Consider the following 17,492-nt stretch of genomic DNA (forward strand, 5'->3'; position numbering starts at 1 on the left):
CCGCACCCCTGCTGTGGTTATCGTGACTGAGTTTCATTTTTGAAAACCAGTAGTAATTTACATGGGTGTGATATCACGCTACCGGGGGTAGCATTCCATGGAGCCAGACACTATGGAGTAAAGTTGTTTAATGATATCTAAATTGATGCTAATTTAAGGAAATCAGGTTCATGCCCAGAGTGATCACTTCACTGGCGGGAGACGATAAAGGTCTAAAACTGAGATCTCTCGTCGACGTAAATCCCGTTTTGACACTCTCACAAGATTTAGCGGCCATAACAGGATTTGCGCCTGTGGCTAATGGTTTCGAAAAAACCTGAAAAATCGCGCTCAAAAACTAACTATTCAAAGTTATTAACTTGTTAACTATACAAGAATTTACTCAAAAGTGCTCTCACTAATTTATAGCCTCAGACGTTGGTCACCACTGTAGTCTAGTATCCATTAGTATTGACTAACAATGATACACTAAATTGCCTGTGTTTTCCTACTTCTTTTGTTCAGTAGCCCCATCCATTGGTGATTGGCTACACAACTACTTGGCAATTCTATTAGATTTATGCATGTCACAATGGTTAGCACTGTTGCTTCACAGCACTAGGGAACCGGGTTCGATCCCTGGCTTGGGTCACTGTCTGTACGGAGTCTGCACGTTCTCTCCGTGTCTGCGTGGGTTTCCTCCAGGTGTTCCGGCTTCCTCCCACAAGTCCCAAAAGATGTGCTTGTTAGGTGAATTGAACATTCTGAATTCCATCTCAGTGTACCCGAACAGGTGCCGGAATGTGGAGACTAGGGGCTTTTCACAGTAACTTCATTGCAGTGTTAATGTAAGCCTCCTTGTGACACATTAAAGATTATTATTATAATAAGTATTATTGTATGAAATTTTAAGTTGTGATTTGTAACCAATAAATAGTGTATTGTACATGACCTGTGGTTTGGTCTTTTCCTCGATGATTTGGCAAGATATACTAACGGAATACAAAAGCCCCAAGAGTAACAATCTAATTTAATGTCACAAGTAGGCTTACACTGCAATGAAGTTACTGTGAAAAGCCCATAGTCGCCACATTCCGGCACCTGTTCGGGTACACTGAGGGAAAATTCAGAATGTCCAATTCTTTAAAAAATATATATATTTATTAAAGTTTTTTAACAACACAATTTTTTCCCCTTACAAACAATAACCCCCACCCCCCCGTAACAAAATAACACGAAATCGCACTGAGCAAGATATATACATGGGAAAATGGTATATTTACATAGCTTTATACACTGGCTCTCGCCCGCACGTGCCAGTTCCCCCCACCCTTCATGTTATCTCCTGCTCATCCATCCCCCCAAGCAATCCCCCTTCCCCCACCCCCTCCCCCCAGGGTTGCTGCTGCTGCTGACCGACCTTCCTCTAACGCTCCGCGAGATAGTCTAGGAACGGTTGCCACCGCCTGTAGAACCCCTGCGCAGACCCTCTCAAGGCAAACTTAATCCTCTCCAGCTTTATGAACCCAGCCATGTTGTTTATCCAGGCCTCCAGGCTAGGGGGCTTTGCCTCCTTCCACATTAGCAAGATCCTTCGCCGGGCTACTAGGGACTCAAAGGCCAGAATGCCGGCCTCTTTCGCCTCCTGCACTCCCGGCTTGTCCACTACTCCAAATATTGCCAGCCCCCAGCTTGGCTTGGCCCGGACTTTCACCACCTGAGATATTGCTCCCGCCACTCCTCTCCAGAACCCCTCCAGTGCCGGGCATGACCAAAACATATGGACATGGTTCGCCGGACTCCCTGAACACCTTCCACATCTGTCCTCTACCCCAAAGAACCTACTCAACCTCGCCCCCGTCAAGTGCGCTCTGTGAACCACCTTAAATTGTATCAGGCTGAACCTGGCACATGAGGAGGAATTAACCCTACCCAGGGCATCAGCCCACAAACCTTCCTCGATCTCCTCCCCCAGCTCCTCCTCCCATTTACCCTTCAACTCTTCTGCTAGCGCTTCACCCTCTTCTTTCATCTCTTGGTGTATTGCCGAAACCTTGCCCTCCCCAACCTATACACCCGCGATCACCCTGTCTTCAATTTCTTGTGCCGGGAGCAACGGGAATTCCCTGACCTGTCGCCTCACAAAAGCCCTCAACTGCATATATCTAAATGCATTACCCGGGGGTAACTCAAACTTCTCCTCCAGTGCCCCTAGGCTCGCAAATGTCCCGTCAATGAACAGGTCCCCCATTCTTCTAATCCCCGCCCGATGCCAGCCCTGGAACCCCCCGTCCATCTTCCCAGAATGTCCAATTCACCTAACAAGCACGTCTTTTGGAACTTAACATACTTGCGGAGAGATTGCCCAATGCTATTCAGTTGCAAGAGATGCACTTCAAGACTAAATGCCCCAGAACAGTCAAACTAATATTTATTCTGACGTTGTGTTCAACAGAAAGTGTTTTTGTGACAAGAATAATATTGTACAAATTACCACACTTATAATCCCCCCAAAAACATTCAGCAAAAATTAATCTATGCGATCTGCGAATTTGCTATTTTGAAAACAGAAATGAAGGTCTTTGAATATAAAACAACTTCAAAGTTTAATATATGTGAAGAAAATTACAAATGCTGTACAATGACAAGTACACATTAAAAAGTTGTGAATTTTCACAAAACATTAGTCTTACAGTTCATTTCATTTTCCAGATGAATTATAAAATGCTTTGGAAGATCATCCCACTGCCCCCTCTCCCCACCCCCTCCGCCCCCCAAAAAATCTTCATATCTGGCATTCTATCATAACCATAGGTTTTGTTAAATGATTCATTTCTACAGAGAATTTGTATTTATTACTCAATACATCAAAACATAAAAAGAAATTGGAAGTGATAAAGACTTCAATTAACAGTGGCATATTCTAATGAATAAACAGCATGATGTAATCTACAGTGCTGCATTGCACACTTCATATGAACTTAGGATTATGTATTATACATTATATTACATGATGCAATCATTTTTTTTAAAATTTAGAGTACCCAATTCAATTTTTCCAATTAAGGGGCAATTTAACGTGGCCAATCCACCTACCTTGCACATCTTTGGGTTGTGGGGGCAAAACCCACGCAACACGGGGAGAATGTGCAAATTCCACATGGACAGTGACCCAGAGCCGGGATCGAACCTGGGACCTTGGCGCCGTGAGGCAGCAGTGCTACCCACTGTGCCACCGTGCTGCCCTACATGATGCAATCTTGCAACAAAGATCACATTGTGTGATTGCATGTTATCTGTGCCATAGATGGCTCTATGACTCTTTATACCCACACTTGTGTGACAGGATAATCACCCAATCAAAATAATACATCAAGACCAATCCCATGTGCAGATCATATGGTTATCAGGTAAGTTTTATGTTCTGGAACTCCTTAGCGCTTTCTAATGTGTTGAGAAGATTCCTGAAACTAGAATTTAATTACCAATACATTAATATTGTATTTTATTTTTAATTGATTCATCTATTCACCTTAAAATTTCAATGCCTCATTACTAGATTCTCCTGTGGAGAGATAAGAGCACTACTGCCTTCTCGTCAGTATCGCTGATGCCATTTGTTTTCATACAGTTTCGATTTTTTTGCAGCACAGATCAATAGTAGTTATAATTTTCATCCATGTGCTCCTGTCACTGGCCTGCCAATCATGGAGCTAATATTCAAGATGAAGCCTGGGGTGAGTGACAGGAGTACACAACAATGCTTCTCATCACTTCAAAATTACAATACACATGCTGCATGAAGGACAAATGTTTTCAAAAGACTATTCAGCCCCTTTAACTAATTTAGTCTTTTCTGTTCCAATGAGTTTATGTCGAATAATATATTACCAACAATACGAGCAAATATTTAACTTGCTCATGTAACATTCCTCTACCAGCTATTTAACAGAACATTTGCCCTTAATTTGGTTCAACACTTGCAATGAACAAGTGGACAGAAGCATATCATCAGAACATGTATAACTGGAAGAATTGGGTTCCATATTTACTAAATTAAACTTGCTTATTATCACACAATGTTAACACCATTGTCTACACATTGCTAGGAACCAAGCTATTTCCATTTCAGCTCTATTTTTTCTTTAGCTTTGTGTCCTAATTGACCTGTTTGATATACTTCATAGTTAAAAATGCACAGTTAAGTTGAATGAAATGCAAGCTTGCTCACACATACCCAAGTTTGCATATATCTGATGAATATTTGCTATTATCTTTTATTCACATCACTAGTCTTATTTGTCTCAACTACATGGTTATTCCACTGCTGGTGTGCTGAATATCTTAGATGAAGTGGGGCGGCACGGTGGCACAGTGGTTAGCACTGCTGCCTCACAGTGCCACGGACCTAAGTTTAATTCCATCCAGCCTTCGGTTTGTATGGTTCTCCCGTGTCAGCGTATGTTTCCTCCGGGTGCTCTGGTTTCCTCCCACAGTCCAAAGACTTGCAGGTTAGGTGGATTGGCCATGCTAAATTGCTCCTTCGTGTCCAAAGGGTCAGGTGGGGTTATTGTGTAATGGGGATAAAAATGAAAATCAGGTTGATAGTGGATCTCAAAAAAAGGAATTTGTGGAATGTCTATGAGATGTTTTTTTGGATCAGCTTGTGACAGAGCCCGCTAGGGACTTAGGCAATTCTAGATCTGGTGAGTGTAATGAGGCAGATTTGATTAGGGAACTTAAGATGAAGGAACCCTGGGGGGCAGTGGCCACAATATGATGGAATATACCCTGCAGTTTGAGAGGGAGAAGCTGGAATCAGATGTAACACTATTACAATTGATTAAAGATAACTACAACAACATGAGGGAGGAGCTGGCCAGAGTTAATTGGAAGGGGAGCCTAGCCGGGAAGACATTGGAACAGCAATGGCAGGAATTTTGGGGGGTTATTCGGGAGGCACAACAGAAATTCATCCCAAGGAGGAGGAAACATGCTAAGGGGAGGACAAGGCATCCATGGCTGAAGAGAGAAGTCAAGGAGAGGATAAAAGCAAAAGAAAAGGCATTCAAGGTGGTGAGGGAAGCCAGAGTACAACTAAAAAAGCAATAAGGGGGGAGAAGATGAAACATGAGTGTAAGCTAGCTAGTAATAGAAAAGAAGTTTTTTCAATATATAAAAGGTAAAAGAGAGGCAAGAATAGACATTGGACCACTGGAAAATGCGGCTTGAGAAGTAGTAATTGGAAACAAAGAAATGGCAGAGCAACTGAATAGTTACCTTGCATCAGTCTTCGTGGTGGAAGACACTAATGGGATGCCAGAGCTCCAGGAGAATCAGGGGGCAGATGTGAGTGTAGTGGCCATCACTAAGGAGAACGTTCTGGGGAAACTGAAAGGTCTGGATAAATCACAAGGGGCGGATGGACTACACCCCAGAGTTCTAAAGATAGCTGAGGAGATTGTGGAGATATTAGTGGTGATTTTTCAGGAATCACTGGAGGCAGGGAAGGTCCCAGAGGACAGGAAAATGGCTAATGTAACACCACTGTTTAAAAAGGAAGGGAGGCAGAAGACAGGAAAGTATAGCCAGTTAGCCCGGCTTCAGTAAGATTTTAGAGTCCATTATTAAAGATGAGTTCGCAGAGTACTTGGGAGAGCATGATTAAATAGGACTGAGTCAGCGTGGCTTCAACAAAGGGAGGTCATGTCTGACAAATGTGTTAGAATTCTTTGAGGAGGCAACAAGGAAGTTAGACAAAGAAGAACCAGTGCACATGATCTATTTAGATTTCTAGAAGGCCTTTGACAGGCTGCTGTATAGGAGGCTGTTAAATAAGTTAAGAGCCCATGGTGTTCAGGGTAAGATGGCTAGAGGATTTGTTGACTGGCAGAAGGCAGAGAGTGGGGATAAAGGGGCCTTTTTCAGGATGGCAGCCGGTGACTAGTGGTGTGCCTCAGGGGTCAATGTTGGGACCATAACTTTTCACAATATATGTTAACGATCTGGAAGAAGGAACTGAGGGCACTGTTACTAAGTTTGCAGATGATACGCAGAGTTACAGGTAGTATTGAGGAAGCAGTGGGGCTGCAGAAGGATTCGGACAAAGAGAGTGGGGCAGATGGAATACAATTGGTAGGAAGGATGGAGACATAGACTATTTTCTAAATGGAAAAAGGCATAGGAAATCAGAAGCACAAAGGGACTTAGGAATCCTAGTTCAAGATCCTCATACGGTTAATGTGCAGGTTCAGTCAGCAGTTAGGAAGGCTGCCGGGCAATGTTAGCATTCATGTCGAGAGGTCTAGAATACAAGACCACGGATGTACTTCGGAGGCTGTATAAAGCTCTGGTCAGACCCCATTTGGAGTATTATGAGCAGTTTTGGGCCCCGTATCTAAGGAAGGATGTGCTGGCCTTGGAAAGAGTCCAGAGGAGATTCACAAGAATGATCCCTGGAATGAAGAGTTTATCATATGCGGAGCGGTTGAGGACTCCGGATCTGTACTCGTTGGAGTTTAGAAGGATGAGGGGAGATCTTATTGAAACTTACAGGATACTGAGAGGCCTGGATAGAGTGGACGTGGAGAGGATGTTTCTACAAGTAGGAAAAACTAGAGCCAGAGGGCACAGCCTCAGACTGACGGGGTGATCCTTTAAAACAGAGATGAGGAGGAATTTCTTCAGCCAGAGGGTGGTGAATCTGTGGAACTCTTTGCCACAGAAGGCTGTGGAGATCAAACAACTGAGTGTCTTTGAGACAGCGATAGATAGGTTCTCGATTAATAGGAGGATCAGGGGTTATGGTAGAAAGCAGAAGAATGGGGATGAGAATGATTGAATGGCGGAGCAGATTCGATGGGCCGAATGACCTAATTCTGCTCCTAGGTCTTATCGTCTTATGAATGGGGTAGGAGCATGAGCCTAAGTAGGGTGCTCTTTCAGAGGGTCGGTGCAAATGGGCCGAGTGGCCTTCTTGTGCACTGTAGTGATTCTATGAAATTGTTCCAAACTTATAACATGATCCAGAGGGCCCATATCTCAAGATTGTGTTTAAGGTGCAACCATAGGCAGAATTCTCCCAATCCGTCGCTGGTGGGTTCGGTGGCGGGTGTGGGAGAGAGTATGAGGGGAGGCCAGAATTCGGTTTCATGCTGGTGTGAATTTATAGCGGAATTTGCGCTGATGCCTACCATGTCGGGGTCAGATAACCTGCCAAAGGCTGGTGTAAACCTCATTTGCATTCCGTTAACGGGATGCAGATGAAGGCCCGAACCCCCCCCCCCCCCCCACCAAGCTAGATAATCCGCGATGTCAGCAGGAAAACACAGAAGCATGAAACACATTCGTACAACGTGACATGCAGATGTCGTTCAGCTGAACAATGCCTGGGCTGAGTTCATGATGGAGGCTGCCCGCAACTCTGGGCCCTGGAACACCACAGCAATGAGTCGGGGTGCACCTGCAGATGGGCCTTCCAGATTCCGTGTCCTGAAGGGGGTCCATCTTCCAGCCACAGAATGTTCCTGGAGATCCATCTTCATTCTCATGAGGGCCACTTTCTGGTCTGAGTGCTCCCAGCGATCTATCTTCATTTTCAGGCTGTCCGCCTTCTTTCAACAATAGTGGGTGAGTGATGTTGAACATTACGGCAGACCACCTGTCACCCAGGCCTGCCCCACCACTAAATACAGCGTAAAACACCTGGGTGCATGATTAATGAGGTCAGGGCTGGAAGATTTGGTGGGAAATACTACACATTCCCACCCACACCACCGCACTATGGACAGCTATTCACATTGGCAGGAAATGCCAGTCCCAAGCCAGAACCCGGGTTTCCCGGCGACGACGGGTTCTGTCACTGGGTAAATCCCGTTGAAAATCGCGGGGTCGGTAGATCCCATTGGCGGGTCACCTCTGCCGCCATACTACACGTGGCAGGGAAGTTGGTAAATCCCACCCTTAAGTCTCAAGATGGGAGATTTCCACCTGACCGTTAATTCGTACTTTTGCCTAGCGCTCAGGCTTGATCCTGCCAGTTCCAGGGCCAATATTGCGTCTGCATCCCTAAAGTTTCCAGCTTCGTGCTCCAAAATGATTTAATATAGAAGGTACTGTGTAAAATCAACCAAATAATTAAATGGCGGCAGTATGCTTTTAAATTTTAGTTTTAAAGTGGGTGTTTGTAGAGGGGGGGTGGAGGCTGGTTGCTGCATTTATAAAATTGAAATAAATATGACATATTCAGTGGCGGGGCAGGCCTGTATGGCATAGTCTGCCGTAGTGTCCGGGTGCCATATTGAAAAGGCGCCCAAGGTGGACCCGCAGAATACTGAGTTCTGCACTGTTCCAAACCACCTTATAGTAAGCCCAGTGCAGTTTATCCTCATATCCTTTGATCATAACTTCCTTTTTATTTATGTCTAAATCAATTAATTTTTTGGAAGAACAATTGTATTATTAAAATGTCTGTCAATAAAAGAGGAACTTAAATGTAAAGATTGCAGGAACTAGAATTGTCAGGAAAACCGTTAACAAATTAGACGGTCTGACCTTGATTAAATGTGTTTTACTGAAACTTTTACCTTTTCTTACCGTCAGACGAGGATGTTCAATTGTTGTTTGTTATTTTACTCAAGGTTTGTACTGTACACAGCTACAGTTGACTGATCAGGAATTGCTGTTATTTATGCTTGGGGTATTTTGATCTGTCCTTGATAGCACATTCTGCAGACATATAGCTGATGCCACTGCTATTGACCTGCCTCTATTAATAACTCGAGCAGTAATGATTTTCTGTCAGACAGCCATTTGCTTGTGTCATAGCAACTGACAAGTCTGGACAGTATATGGGAAGCAAGCATTCTACGCAAAGTTTTCATTGAAGCGTAAAACGCAGGATTATGAAGCCTCCAGTTCTAGATTTTTCTTGCACAGAAGAGGGCAGTGTTCTACAAAAAATAGCTTAAATGTAAAAGGCTCAAATTCAATACTTTGCCTGTACCTTAAAATATGCTCCTTCATCCTTCACCCCACCGACAACCTTTCCTCTTTTACTGAGGAATTGCAAAACGTGATGATCGCAGTTGTACATACACTAGGCCTGGGACAATCATTTTTCATAGTACAGACATCACAGAACAGTAGAGAACTGGATACGACCATCAATCAAAACCTTCTTCACATAAACAAAAAGCTCAGGGCAGTTGCACCCTGTCACTTCTTCCAATGCACTGTAACAAAACATGCTGCTACAAACTAAACCCTAATGCGAGTTGTAATGCTTTGTGCAAAATTTATAATTTAGCACAATACCCCTGTTGTTTACCAGCCCTCCCACTCTTACGAATGGCATTCAAAATATGGAAAAATAAAAAGTGTTTTGAAACTTGTAGTGCATCTTTCTTGAAAAATGTATATATTCGTACATTCGTAGTTGTGATACATCTGGCTGGATGTGAAATGACTCATCAGCAGCCTAGATATAAGTTGAATCAAGTATTCCTTTCAGGAGAAGAATGTGCTGGGATGGTGTATTCTTCTTTGTATCACATTTTAAAGACTTTTACCTTATTCTGACAGCATTTTACACCTTTTCCGATGTTTAAAAGATATCACTTAAGCATATTGCACTGTTCCAACTAGCAGTGCTGTGGAATTGAGTCGCTACCAAGATGGGGGTCAGAGAATCAAAATTATGCATTAACCGCCAGTCAGTATATGACTTTTTTTAAAACCATCTTCACACAGTTATCCAGTTACCATGGAATGGGAAAATCCACTAATCTCCATTACGTAAAAGAAAATCAGCTGCTATCCTAATCCCATTTGTCCGAGTGAAAATTCTCCCTTCACATATCAATATCTCCTTGCCATTTGCTACAGAGCTGTCTTGAATATACAGATCTCATCTGGCCTTAACAGCCGTAAGAAAATTCGCATGGTGCAGTTTCTGCACTTCGTAACAAGCTATGTGTGAATAAAGGTGCTGCAGATCTGAGCTCAAATGATCGTACTCAATACTCTCAATGATCCACCAAAAAACCCTTTTAACATAATAGGAACTTTCCTGTTCATGGAACGACCCTTGCAAGAGTGACAAGAAATTAGGAATTAGTAGTGTCACAGGGAAAACACTTCACAATAAAAAATAGTGGACAATGGACCAATCATACAAACAATAAATATTCACTGATATTTGGATAACTATTGTTCCTCGAACAAATTTTTTTCTGTCACAACACAGATGTCATATTTTGCTTAACAGCATGGTACATTGATTGAGTTGGAAGTTGTACTGCTTCTCTGCTCCAGAAAACGAACAACCCCTCTGGTGGAAAACCATTTCACAGATAAAAGTCGTAGCATCATGCTTCTTCAGAACCCAAAGTCTATTTGCTGTATTTTCAGAGTATAGATTGACATGACTAAAATGGGCATCTTTCCTGTGCGCCTATAACTGGGCAAACCAATTCTAGTTATTGCTCCAACAGAGTCAATGCTCTAATGCCCGCATCTCTCCCCCCCCGATGAGCAACTCTTCTTTCTACCTGCATGAATACGAGATGAATTATTGCAGTCCGGAAAAAAAAAAGTTCTTTAGTTAGAAACTACGGTAAATTGATGGCGTATGCAAGAAGTTAGTTGTTTCAGAAGGTGATGATTGGAACCGTGTGAGCTGGTATTTTGTTAATTCCTTCTCATGTTGCAATGATACTCTTCAGCTGAAGTGGCAGTTGTAGGGAAGCCCTTTCATTTATGTAGACCTGTGGAGAAAATAAGAGACCAGTCCATAAATATTTTGGACTCAATTGTAAAGCCTTTTCTACTGACGTTAAAACAATCCGTTTTCTCAAAAGCTCAGTGGCTATACCCAATGGCTACATGAGCCATAACAGGCAGGATGCAGATGTGATTCTGAATCTGATAAGAGGATATTAAAATTGAACTTGCCGTTTCTGGGTTAGGGAGGGGATGATTTTCCCTGTTCAGACTCGTTATCTGTTGACCTCAATTGTGAGTGGATGGGTGTCAGTTAAATGTTGGATCAAACTTGGCCTTGAAGCCCCCAACAAACAAATAGATTGTCAACCATCACTGTCACGGTTAACATGAATAATGGCCAAGGGTAAGGTATTGAAGGACAACTTGTGCATACTCCAGTAAGTTGTCAAAAGCTCCACTGAAGGAAGGGGGATAAAAAATGAGCTGAAAACAAAACCTGTTGGTGGAAGAAAAAGTTTTATGAACAATTTCTTCAAATGCAAAGAAAAAAAACTAGAACTTAAAACAAAAGTGAAGTAAATGAAAATAAAACCCCAGATCATGTGTAATCCCCAGAGAGCAGACTTATCATTATGCAGCTTTCTTTAGGTTCCAGTAATGTGGGTCATGGGCTATTGCACCACTGTAATCATCTAACAGAAAGCTTTCCCCTTTTCCCAAGATATTACTTCCAGTAGTGGACTATTCTATCCAGTGGTCTAGCTAATAACTAATAAAATCCACTGTCTAGTAAACGACTGAGGGATGAATAAACAATAGTAAAAGTCAGCCTGGGAACTTGGACTCAGGATTTGCTGTTTATAAGGCTGGAGCTTTAGTATATGCCCTGCTACGTTACCAGATTCAAAACAATATTTAACTTCTAATGTGACAGGTTTCTTTCCTACTCCTGGATTCCTATTGCTGATAGGGGCCTACACATTGGAATTCACAGGACATCTCCCATTAATAATGATTTCATTTTCAACACTAAATGCTGAATCAGGTAGTTTCATTCAGCTTGACTAGTAGCTATCATATCGGTACTTAACCTTGCAAATGAAAGAACACAGACAGGATGGAGATGAACTATAAATAGCATCAAAATATCCTGCAGAGTGTGTTTCCTGCAATCCCTTTGGAACACAGGCAAGCACAGAATTAGGAAAAATGCTGCAGTCTCCTTCAATGATCCCAAACATAATGCTACAAGTCGCTTTTATAGTACAAGTTAACTCATCACGGAAATTCAGGATTTGAGCGAATGTACAAACCCAGTTCTGTGGAAGAAATATTTTTTCTTCGGAAATAATCGGTTCTTCTCCTTTACTGAACATTGGTCCTCACATTTATTCAATTTTAAAGTGAATATTTTGATTAGCATTTTGGGTTTTGCCATAATGAAGGATCTAAGCATTGACTCAGGTATTGCCCACTACAATGGATTTCCAGCATGAAGTGCTTCAGGAACGACAGGTCACAAAATAATTCCGCTCTGTGTTATGGTAATGGCAAGGCAGTCAACTAAAGTTATGTAGTCTCTCTGATTGAGAATGGCTGTTAAAAAGGATTTTTTATTAAAACACTGAAATAATTTCTTTGTTGATTCTCACCGTTAGGTGTGGATTTAAATGTTATGTTGTTAAATGCTAGATGAGATGGCAGAGTTGGTGGTGGGGGACCCATGATTCCAGGAGAACCTCATACACTGGCAAGGCAAATGGGACTGCAAGCCAGTGAGGCACGCTGTGGTCGTGGGGAGATTGTAAAGTCATCCCCAGTGAATTCTGTCAAGCTTCTGTCTTGTGCCCAACCAGTACCAGTGTCCCCTACAAGAGTGTTGTGGCATTATTCAGACAGGATTGCTAAAATGGAAAATAGACAGGTTAGCGGTGTTGTGTGTTGCTAGTACAAAAATCCATTACGGTGACAGGAGATAATTACTTACAGATAAACTGGCTTTAATAGTACATGAGAGGGTTTCTGAGGCACATGGTAGACGGAGAATGAATCAAATCCACCTATAAAATCAACTGCAATCACAACATAATCGTAAATAAATAATATGTATGAAGAACATTTTTCCATGGTTAAAGCAAAGCAACCAAACAGCAATTTTAACTAAAAGAATACAACAAACTAATTGAGATAAATTTAAAATGAAAACAGAAAAAGGCTGGGACACAAAAGTATGCAGATAAAATCACACTTTCAGTAACAAATTTGAGGAGGTATTGTTTCAAGTGGAAAGTAGTGGGACGGAAAGTTTTCTGCTCCACTGAAGCATCATTTAAAATCTGCAGTACATCACTGCTGCACTCTCAAATAGGCAACTAAATGCTGTCAACAATATAATGTGTTGGAGAACCTCTACACGTGATAGGGTTTACCTTATAATACCCCACTTCCTTCTATTTGACTGGAACTGCCATTTTAAGGATTTAAATATAACCTGTAGCTCCATGTAGTGTTAAACACTACCAAGGACTGTGTTTGAATACCAGACTTGACATTTCTTCTAACTCAATTCCCTGTAATGACAGATTGAAGGTGTGAGAGTGCTGACTTAACACGCATAGCTGAAGCTCAGGCTAGGCTATTCTCTTAGCCTTCATGATTTCTAACCCAAGGTATTACAACTCATTAATTCAGCAGCATTTAGACAAATACACTTTTTGTTTGTTGTTTGAAGTCATTATTCAAAACTGTTTAAGATCTTTTCAGGAGTGCAACCAGATCTAATACAATTGGGGAAGGAAAGGTAAAGGGCAGCCTTGAGTTTGTGGCCTTTTTATTAATAATTTAGGATTCTCCCTTATAGAATTAGCATTACCAGATATGTGCCCATAAAGCCCTTACAAAGATATAACGAGGATCATTCTGGCATTGTCCATACCAGGTACGTATCAGTTTAGATTAAGAAAGCTTTTCTAAAAGGCTTATGTACATTGGTGCCCAAAGTGTAGAATGACACCAGAACTCAGAGATTACCAGGAAAGATTAAACAGGCTGGGGTACTTTTCTCTATTGGGGGTCGGTTAGCTCAGTTGGCTGGATAGCTGGTTCGTGATGTGGAGCAATGCTAACAAGCATGGGTTCATTTCCCATACTGGCTGAGATTATTCATGAAGGCCTAAGGTGTAGTGACCTCAGGTTAAATCACCACCAGTCACCTCCCTCTCAAAAGAGGAGAGCAGCCGATGGTCCTCAGGGACTATGGCGCTTTCATATATTTCACATGGGGAAGACAGAGTGATATGACAGAGATTTTCAAGAGAATGGAATGGTTTGCTGAGAGGGATTTTCTTCACTTGTGGGCAAGACCAAAACTAAGGTCCATAAATGACATTTGCGCATTTGGAGGTGAATAACATTGATGCGTAGAAGGGGAAGCTAGATAAGCACGAGAGGGAGAAATGAATAGAAGGATATGCTGATGGGGTTAGATGAAGAGGCTCATGAGCACCATACACAACAGCCTCCTGATTTGTACCTATTGTGTGACATGATGTCCTATACCAGGCACAGCCTAAAGCATGTCTGCAGTAAAAAATACCTCGGCATGAAAACATACATTTTCTCAAAGTTCAACCAATATAAAGCATTATCCGTCTCTAATTTTTAAATTATTCACTCAAGGGATTTGGGCTTCGCTAGCTGGGCCAGAATTCATTGTCCATCCCTAATTACCCTGGGAAAGGTGGTGGTGAGCTGCCTTCTTGTTGTACATTTAACAGATAGGCAATTTTTATACTCTATAAGATGTTAGATCAACTACTGTCATCTACTTATTGGTACATCTATTTATTTTGTACATCTCTCTGCTCTTTATGCACAAATATAGAAAGATGTCATTATTTTTCGATAAAGGATTCAGAGTCAAACCAAACATTTCAATGTTATGATGAGTGGAGACAGTAAAGTAACTATAATGCAATTAGAGGAGCATGGAGCAGACATGGTGGTCAGTGAACCCAAGACATTTCTGCCGATTCAAGCTGGCCTTAACAAGCTGAGTTGTCGCATGGTGCGGAGAACGAAAATAATTAGTATGTGATTAAGTGATGGTGAAGCTGAAATAACAGTTAATGTACCACATAACCCATTATCATTAATTATTTTAACAATATCTGCACATCATTCCTTATTTGCCTAATTGCACAAACATCAATCAATCCCATTACTTTTACTGGTGTGACAGTGTATCGTAAATGGATTAAAATAACACATTCATTAGACCAGATGGGGGCAGGTTGGCAGGTGAGGTGGGGAGGCTGTAAAATTATCCTGGTGCCAGCCTGCCTCCCTGCTCCTGCAATTCTATCAATGGTACCGTGCATCAGGAGGCCTGCCCACCCGTGGGCCAATTGAGACCCAATAAAATGACCACTTAAATGTCCACCGCCACGAGGATTTAATCCACAGTGAGAGAGGACCTCTCCAAGTGTGTTTTCATTGCCGGGGCTAGTGGCTGGGAAAGGGGTGGCAACCTCTTTTACTCTTTTATGAGTCCCCTGTGCCCATTTGAAGCACTCCGCTCCTCCTCCAACCGTCCAGCCTTTCTATCCCTGGGTTTCTCCTGCCGTCTCCATCCCGAACCTCCCGCCTTGGAAGGCAAAGGTACGAAAACAGGCAGATGAGGGGCGGTGAACTGGAAGTGGGGGATTTGCGGATAGATTAGTTGCCTTTGCCTCGGAGAAATGAATTGGAAGTTGACAGAGTTGCTACCCCACTCTTCCCACTTACATTTGAAACTGCCTCCATCGATGATCACTGTTGGGGACTGGATGTTGTCCCTCTGCTCCGGGGACCAGAGAGCTGCTGGCCTTTTGATATGTTCGCAATTTTCAGGAGCGCCTCTTCCTCCCCAGATAGGGAAGAAAGCTTTTTCCTGAGCCAATTAACAACCCAATACCCCTGCCCCAAGCAGCAACTCCCCCCCCCCCCCCCCCCCAAACTAAAATACAGTCTGTAACTTTTATGTTGGTTATCTGCAGCTCCTGTGCTTGTTTGGACTGATGCACTCGTGTCCAAACAAAGAATCATACATCAAAAGCTCGCATATGCATGATCACACATACACATCAACGCACATGCACATGAAGACATACAGATTTACATGTGCAGATATCTTCACATACGCACAAATACAGATGCAAGCATGTACACAAAACTGCTGGAAAAGTAACTTCTTGTGTGCGGATACCACTGATTCATGAGGTCTTTTGTATAGGTTTTTTTTGCATCAGAGTAAAACAGATGTCTCTCCCGAAACCTATAATGGATAAAAATAAAAATAATTTGACAGCCGCCGTACAAAATATTTCCCAAACTAGTTTTCAGTCCATTGTAATGGAACCAAACAGATATGAATAAAAACAATCACCATCTCCTCTGACCACACCTAGACTACAGCTATTGATCAGACATTTTAAGCTCTTGGAATAACTGCTCAGTTGTGGTTCACACACTATCGGCCAAGGGAGAATTCTACACGTGGATAGAGCTCTGCTCTGATATGCCATCAATAAACACACGACGAGTGATGAACATAACTGAGGCTTTAATACACTGAACAGCTAGCCTCCTGGCCTCTGGTCCCGAACTGGGTCGGAGGCGGAGACTAGCCACCTTTGTACATGAGCCCGAGGGGAGGAGCCACAGGCGGAGCCAGCCGGGACAAGCCCAGGCATGTACAACACAACACAATGCAATACAGTGTTTTACCACATTCACCCCCTGTTAAAAAAAGAGTTCGGCAGGGGTGAAGTGGTCTTAAAGTCAAGTCTGTCAGGGGCCTTGACCTTCCGCCGTTATCGCCTCAGTCCCGGCTGTGTTGTGGGCACCGGTGTCGAGACCTGCGCGTCAGGGAGCGTGTTGCCCTCTTCTTCACCCAGTTGTTGAGTCGGTGAAGGGGGGGGGGGGGGGGGCGGTGTATGGGCGGAGGTGGTGGTGCTGGTCGCCGGTGGGCCTGCGGGTGCTAGTTCATGAGGTAGGTGGGCAGGGATGAGGGAAGACGGTGTAGGGTCAGGGGTGGTGGTGATGGTCACTGGGGAACCTGCAGGTGCCAAATCCCGAAGGGAGACTGTCCTGTCGCCCATCCTGATGTGCCATGTAGGCATATTGTGGATTTGAATGGAGAGCAGGACCTTCTCGACGAGGGGGTTGGATTTATGGCTCCTCGCATGCTTCCGGAGGAGGACGGGCCCTGGGACTGTCAGCCAGGATGGGAGCGAGACCCCTGAGGTGGATTTCCTGGTGAAAGCAAACATACGCTTGTGAGGAGTCTCGTTGGTGGCTGTACACAGGAATTACCGGATGGAATGGAGCGCATCGGAGAGGACCTCCTGCCAGCGGGAGACTGGGAGACGTCTAGACCGTAATGCCAGGAGGACGGCCTTCCAGACCGTCGCGTTTTCCCTCTCCACCTGTCCATTTCCCCGGGGGTTGTAGCTGGTCGTCATGCTGGAGGCGATGCCCTTGCTGAGCAGGAACTGACGCAACTCGTCGCTCATGAAGGAGGATCCCCGATCACTATGGATGTAGATGGGGAACCCGAACAGGGTGAAAAGACTGTGCAGGGCCTTGATGACGGTGGCAGAGGTCATGTCAGGGCACGGGATGGCGAAGGGGAATCTTGAGTACTCGTCAACAATGTTGAGGAAGTACACGTTACGGTCAGTGGAGGGGAGGGACCCTTTGAAATAGATGCTGAGGCGCTCAAAGGGGCGAGAGGCCTTTACTAGGTG

The 17,492-nt window shown here is 43.4% G+C and overlaps 1 protein-coding gene across 2 annotated transcripts in view; it reads right to left on the minus strand.

The window, feature by feature from the left end:
- Positions 1-2,566: 2,566 nt before the first annotated feature.
- The window catches only part of LOC140428443 (sodium/potassium-transporting ATPase subunit beta-1-interacting protein 3-like), a 379,078-nt gene continuing 364,152 nt past the window's right edge, over positions 2,567-17,492 (minus strand). Inside the window, exons 6-7 of one of the 2 annotated variants that reach the window (XM_072514899.1) lie at positions 12,692-12,776; positions 2,567-10,745 (exon numbers count right to left, since the gene is read on the minus strand). In XM_072514899.1, coding sequence (XP_072371000.1) covers positions 10,736-10,745; positions 12,692-12,776 — 95 coding nt within the window. In that variant the 3' untranslated portion in view covers positions 2,567-10,735. The remainder of the gene's footprint in view (positions 10,746-12,691; positions 12,777-17,492) is intronic. The other variant, XM_072514900.1, reaches the window with a different exon arrangement.

The sequence above is a fragment of the Scyliorhinus torazame genome, chromosome 8 (assembly GCF_047496885.1).
Source record: "Scyliorhinus torazame isolate Kashiwa2021f chromosome 8, sScyTor2.1, whole genome shotgun sequence".
Classification (NCBI taxonomy): Eukaryota; Metazoa; Chordata; class Chondrichthyes; order Carcharhiniformes; family Scyliorhinidae; genus Scyliorhinus; species Scyliorhinus torazame.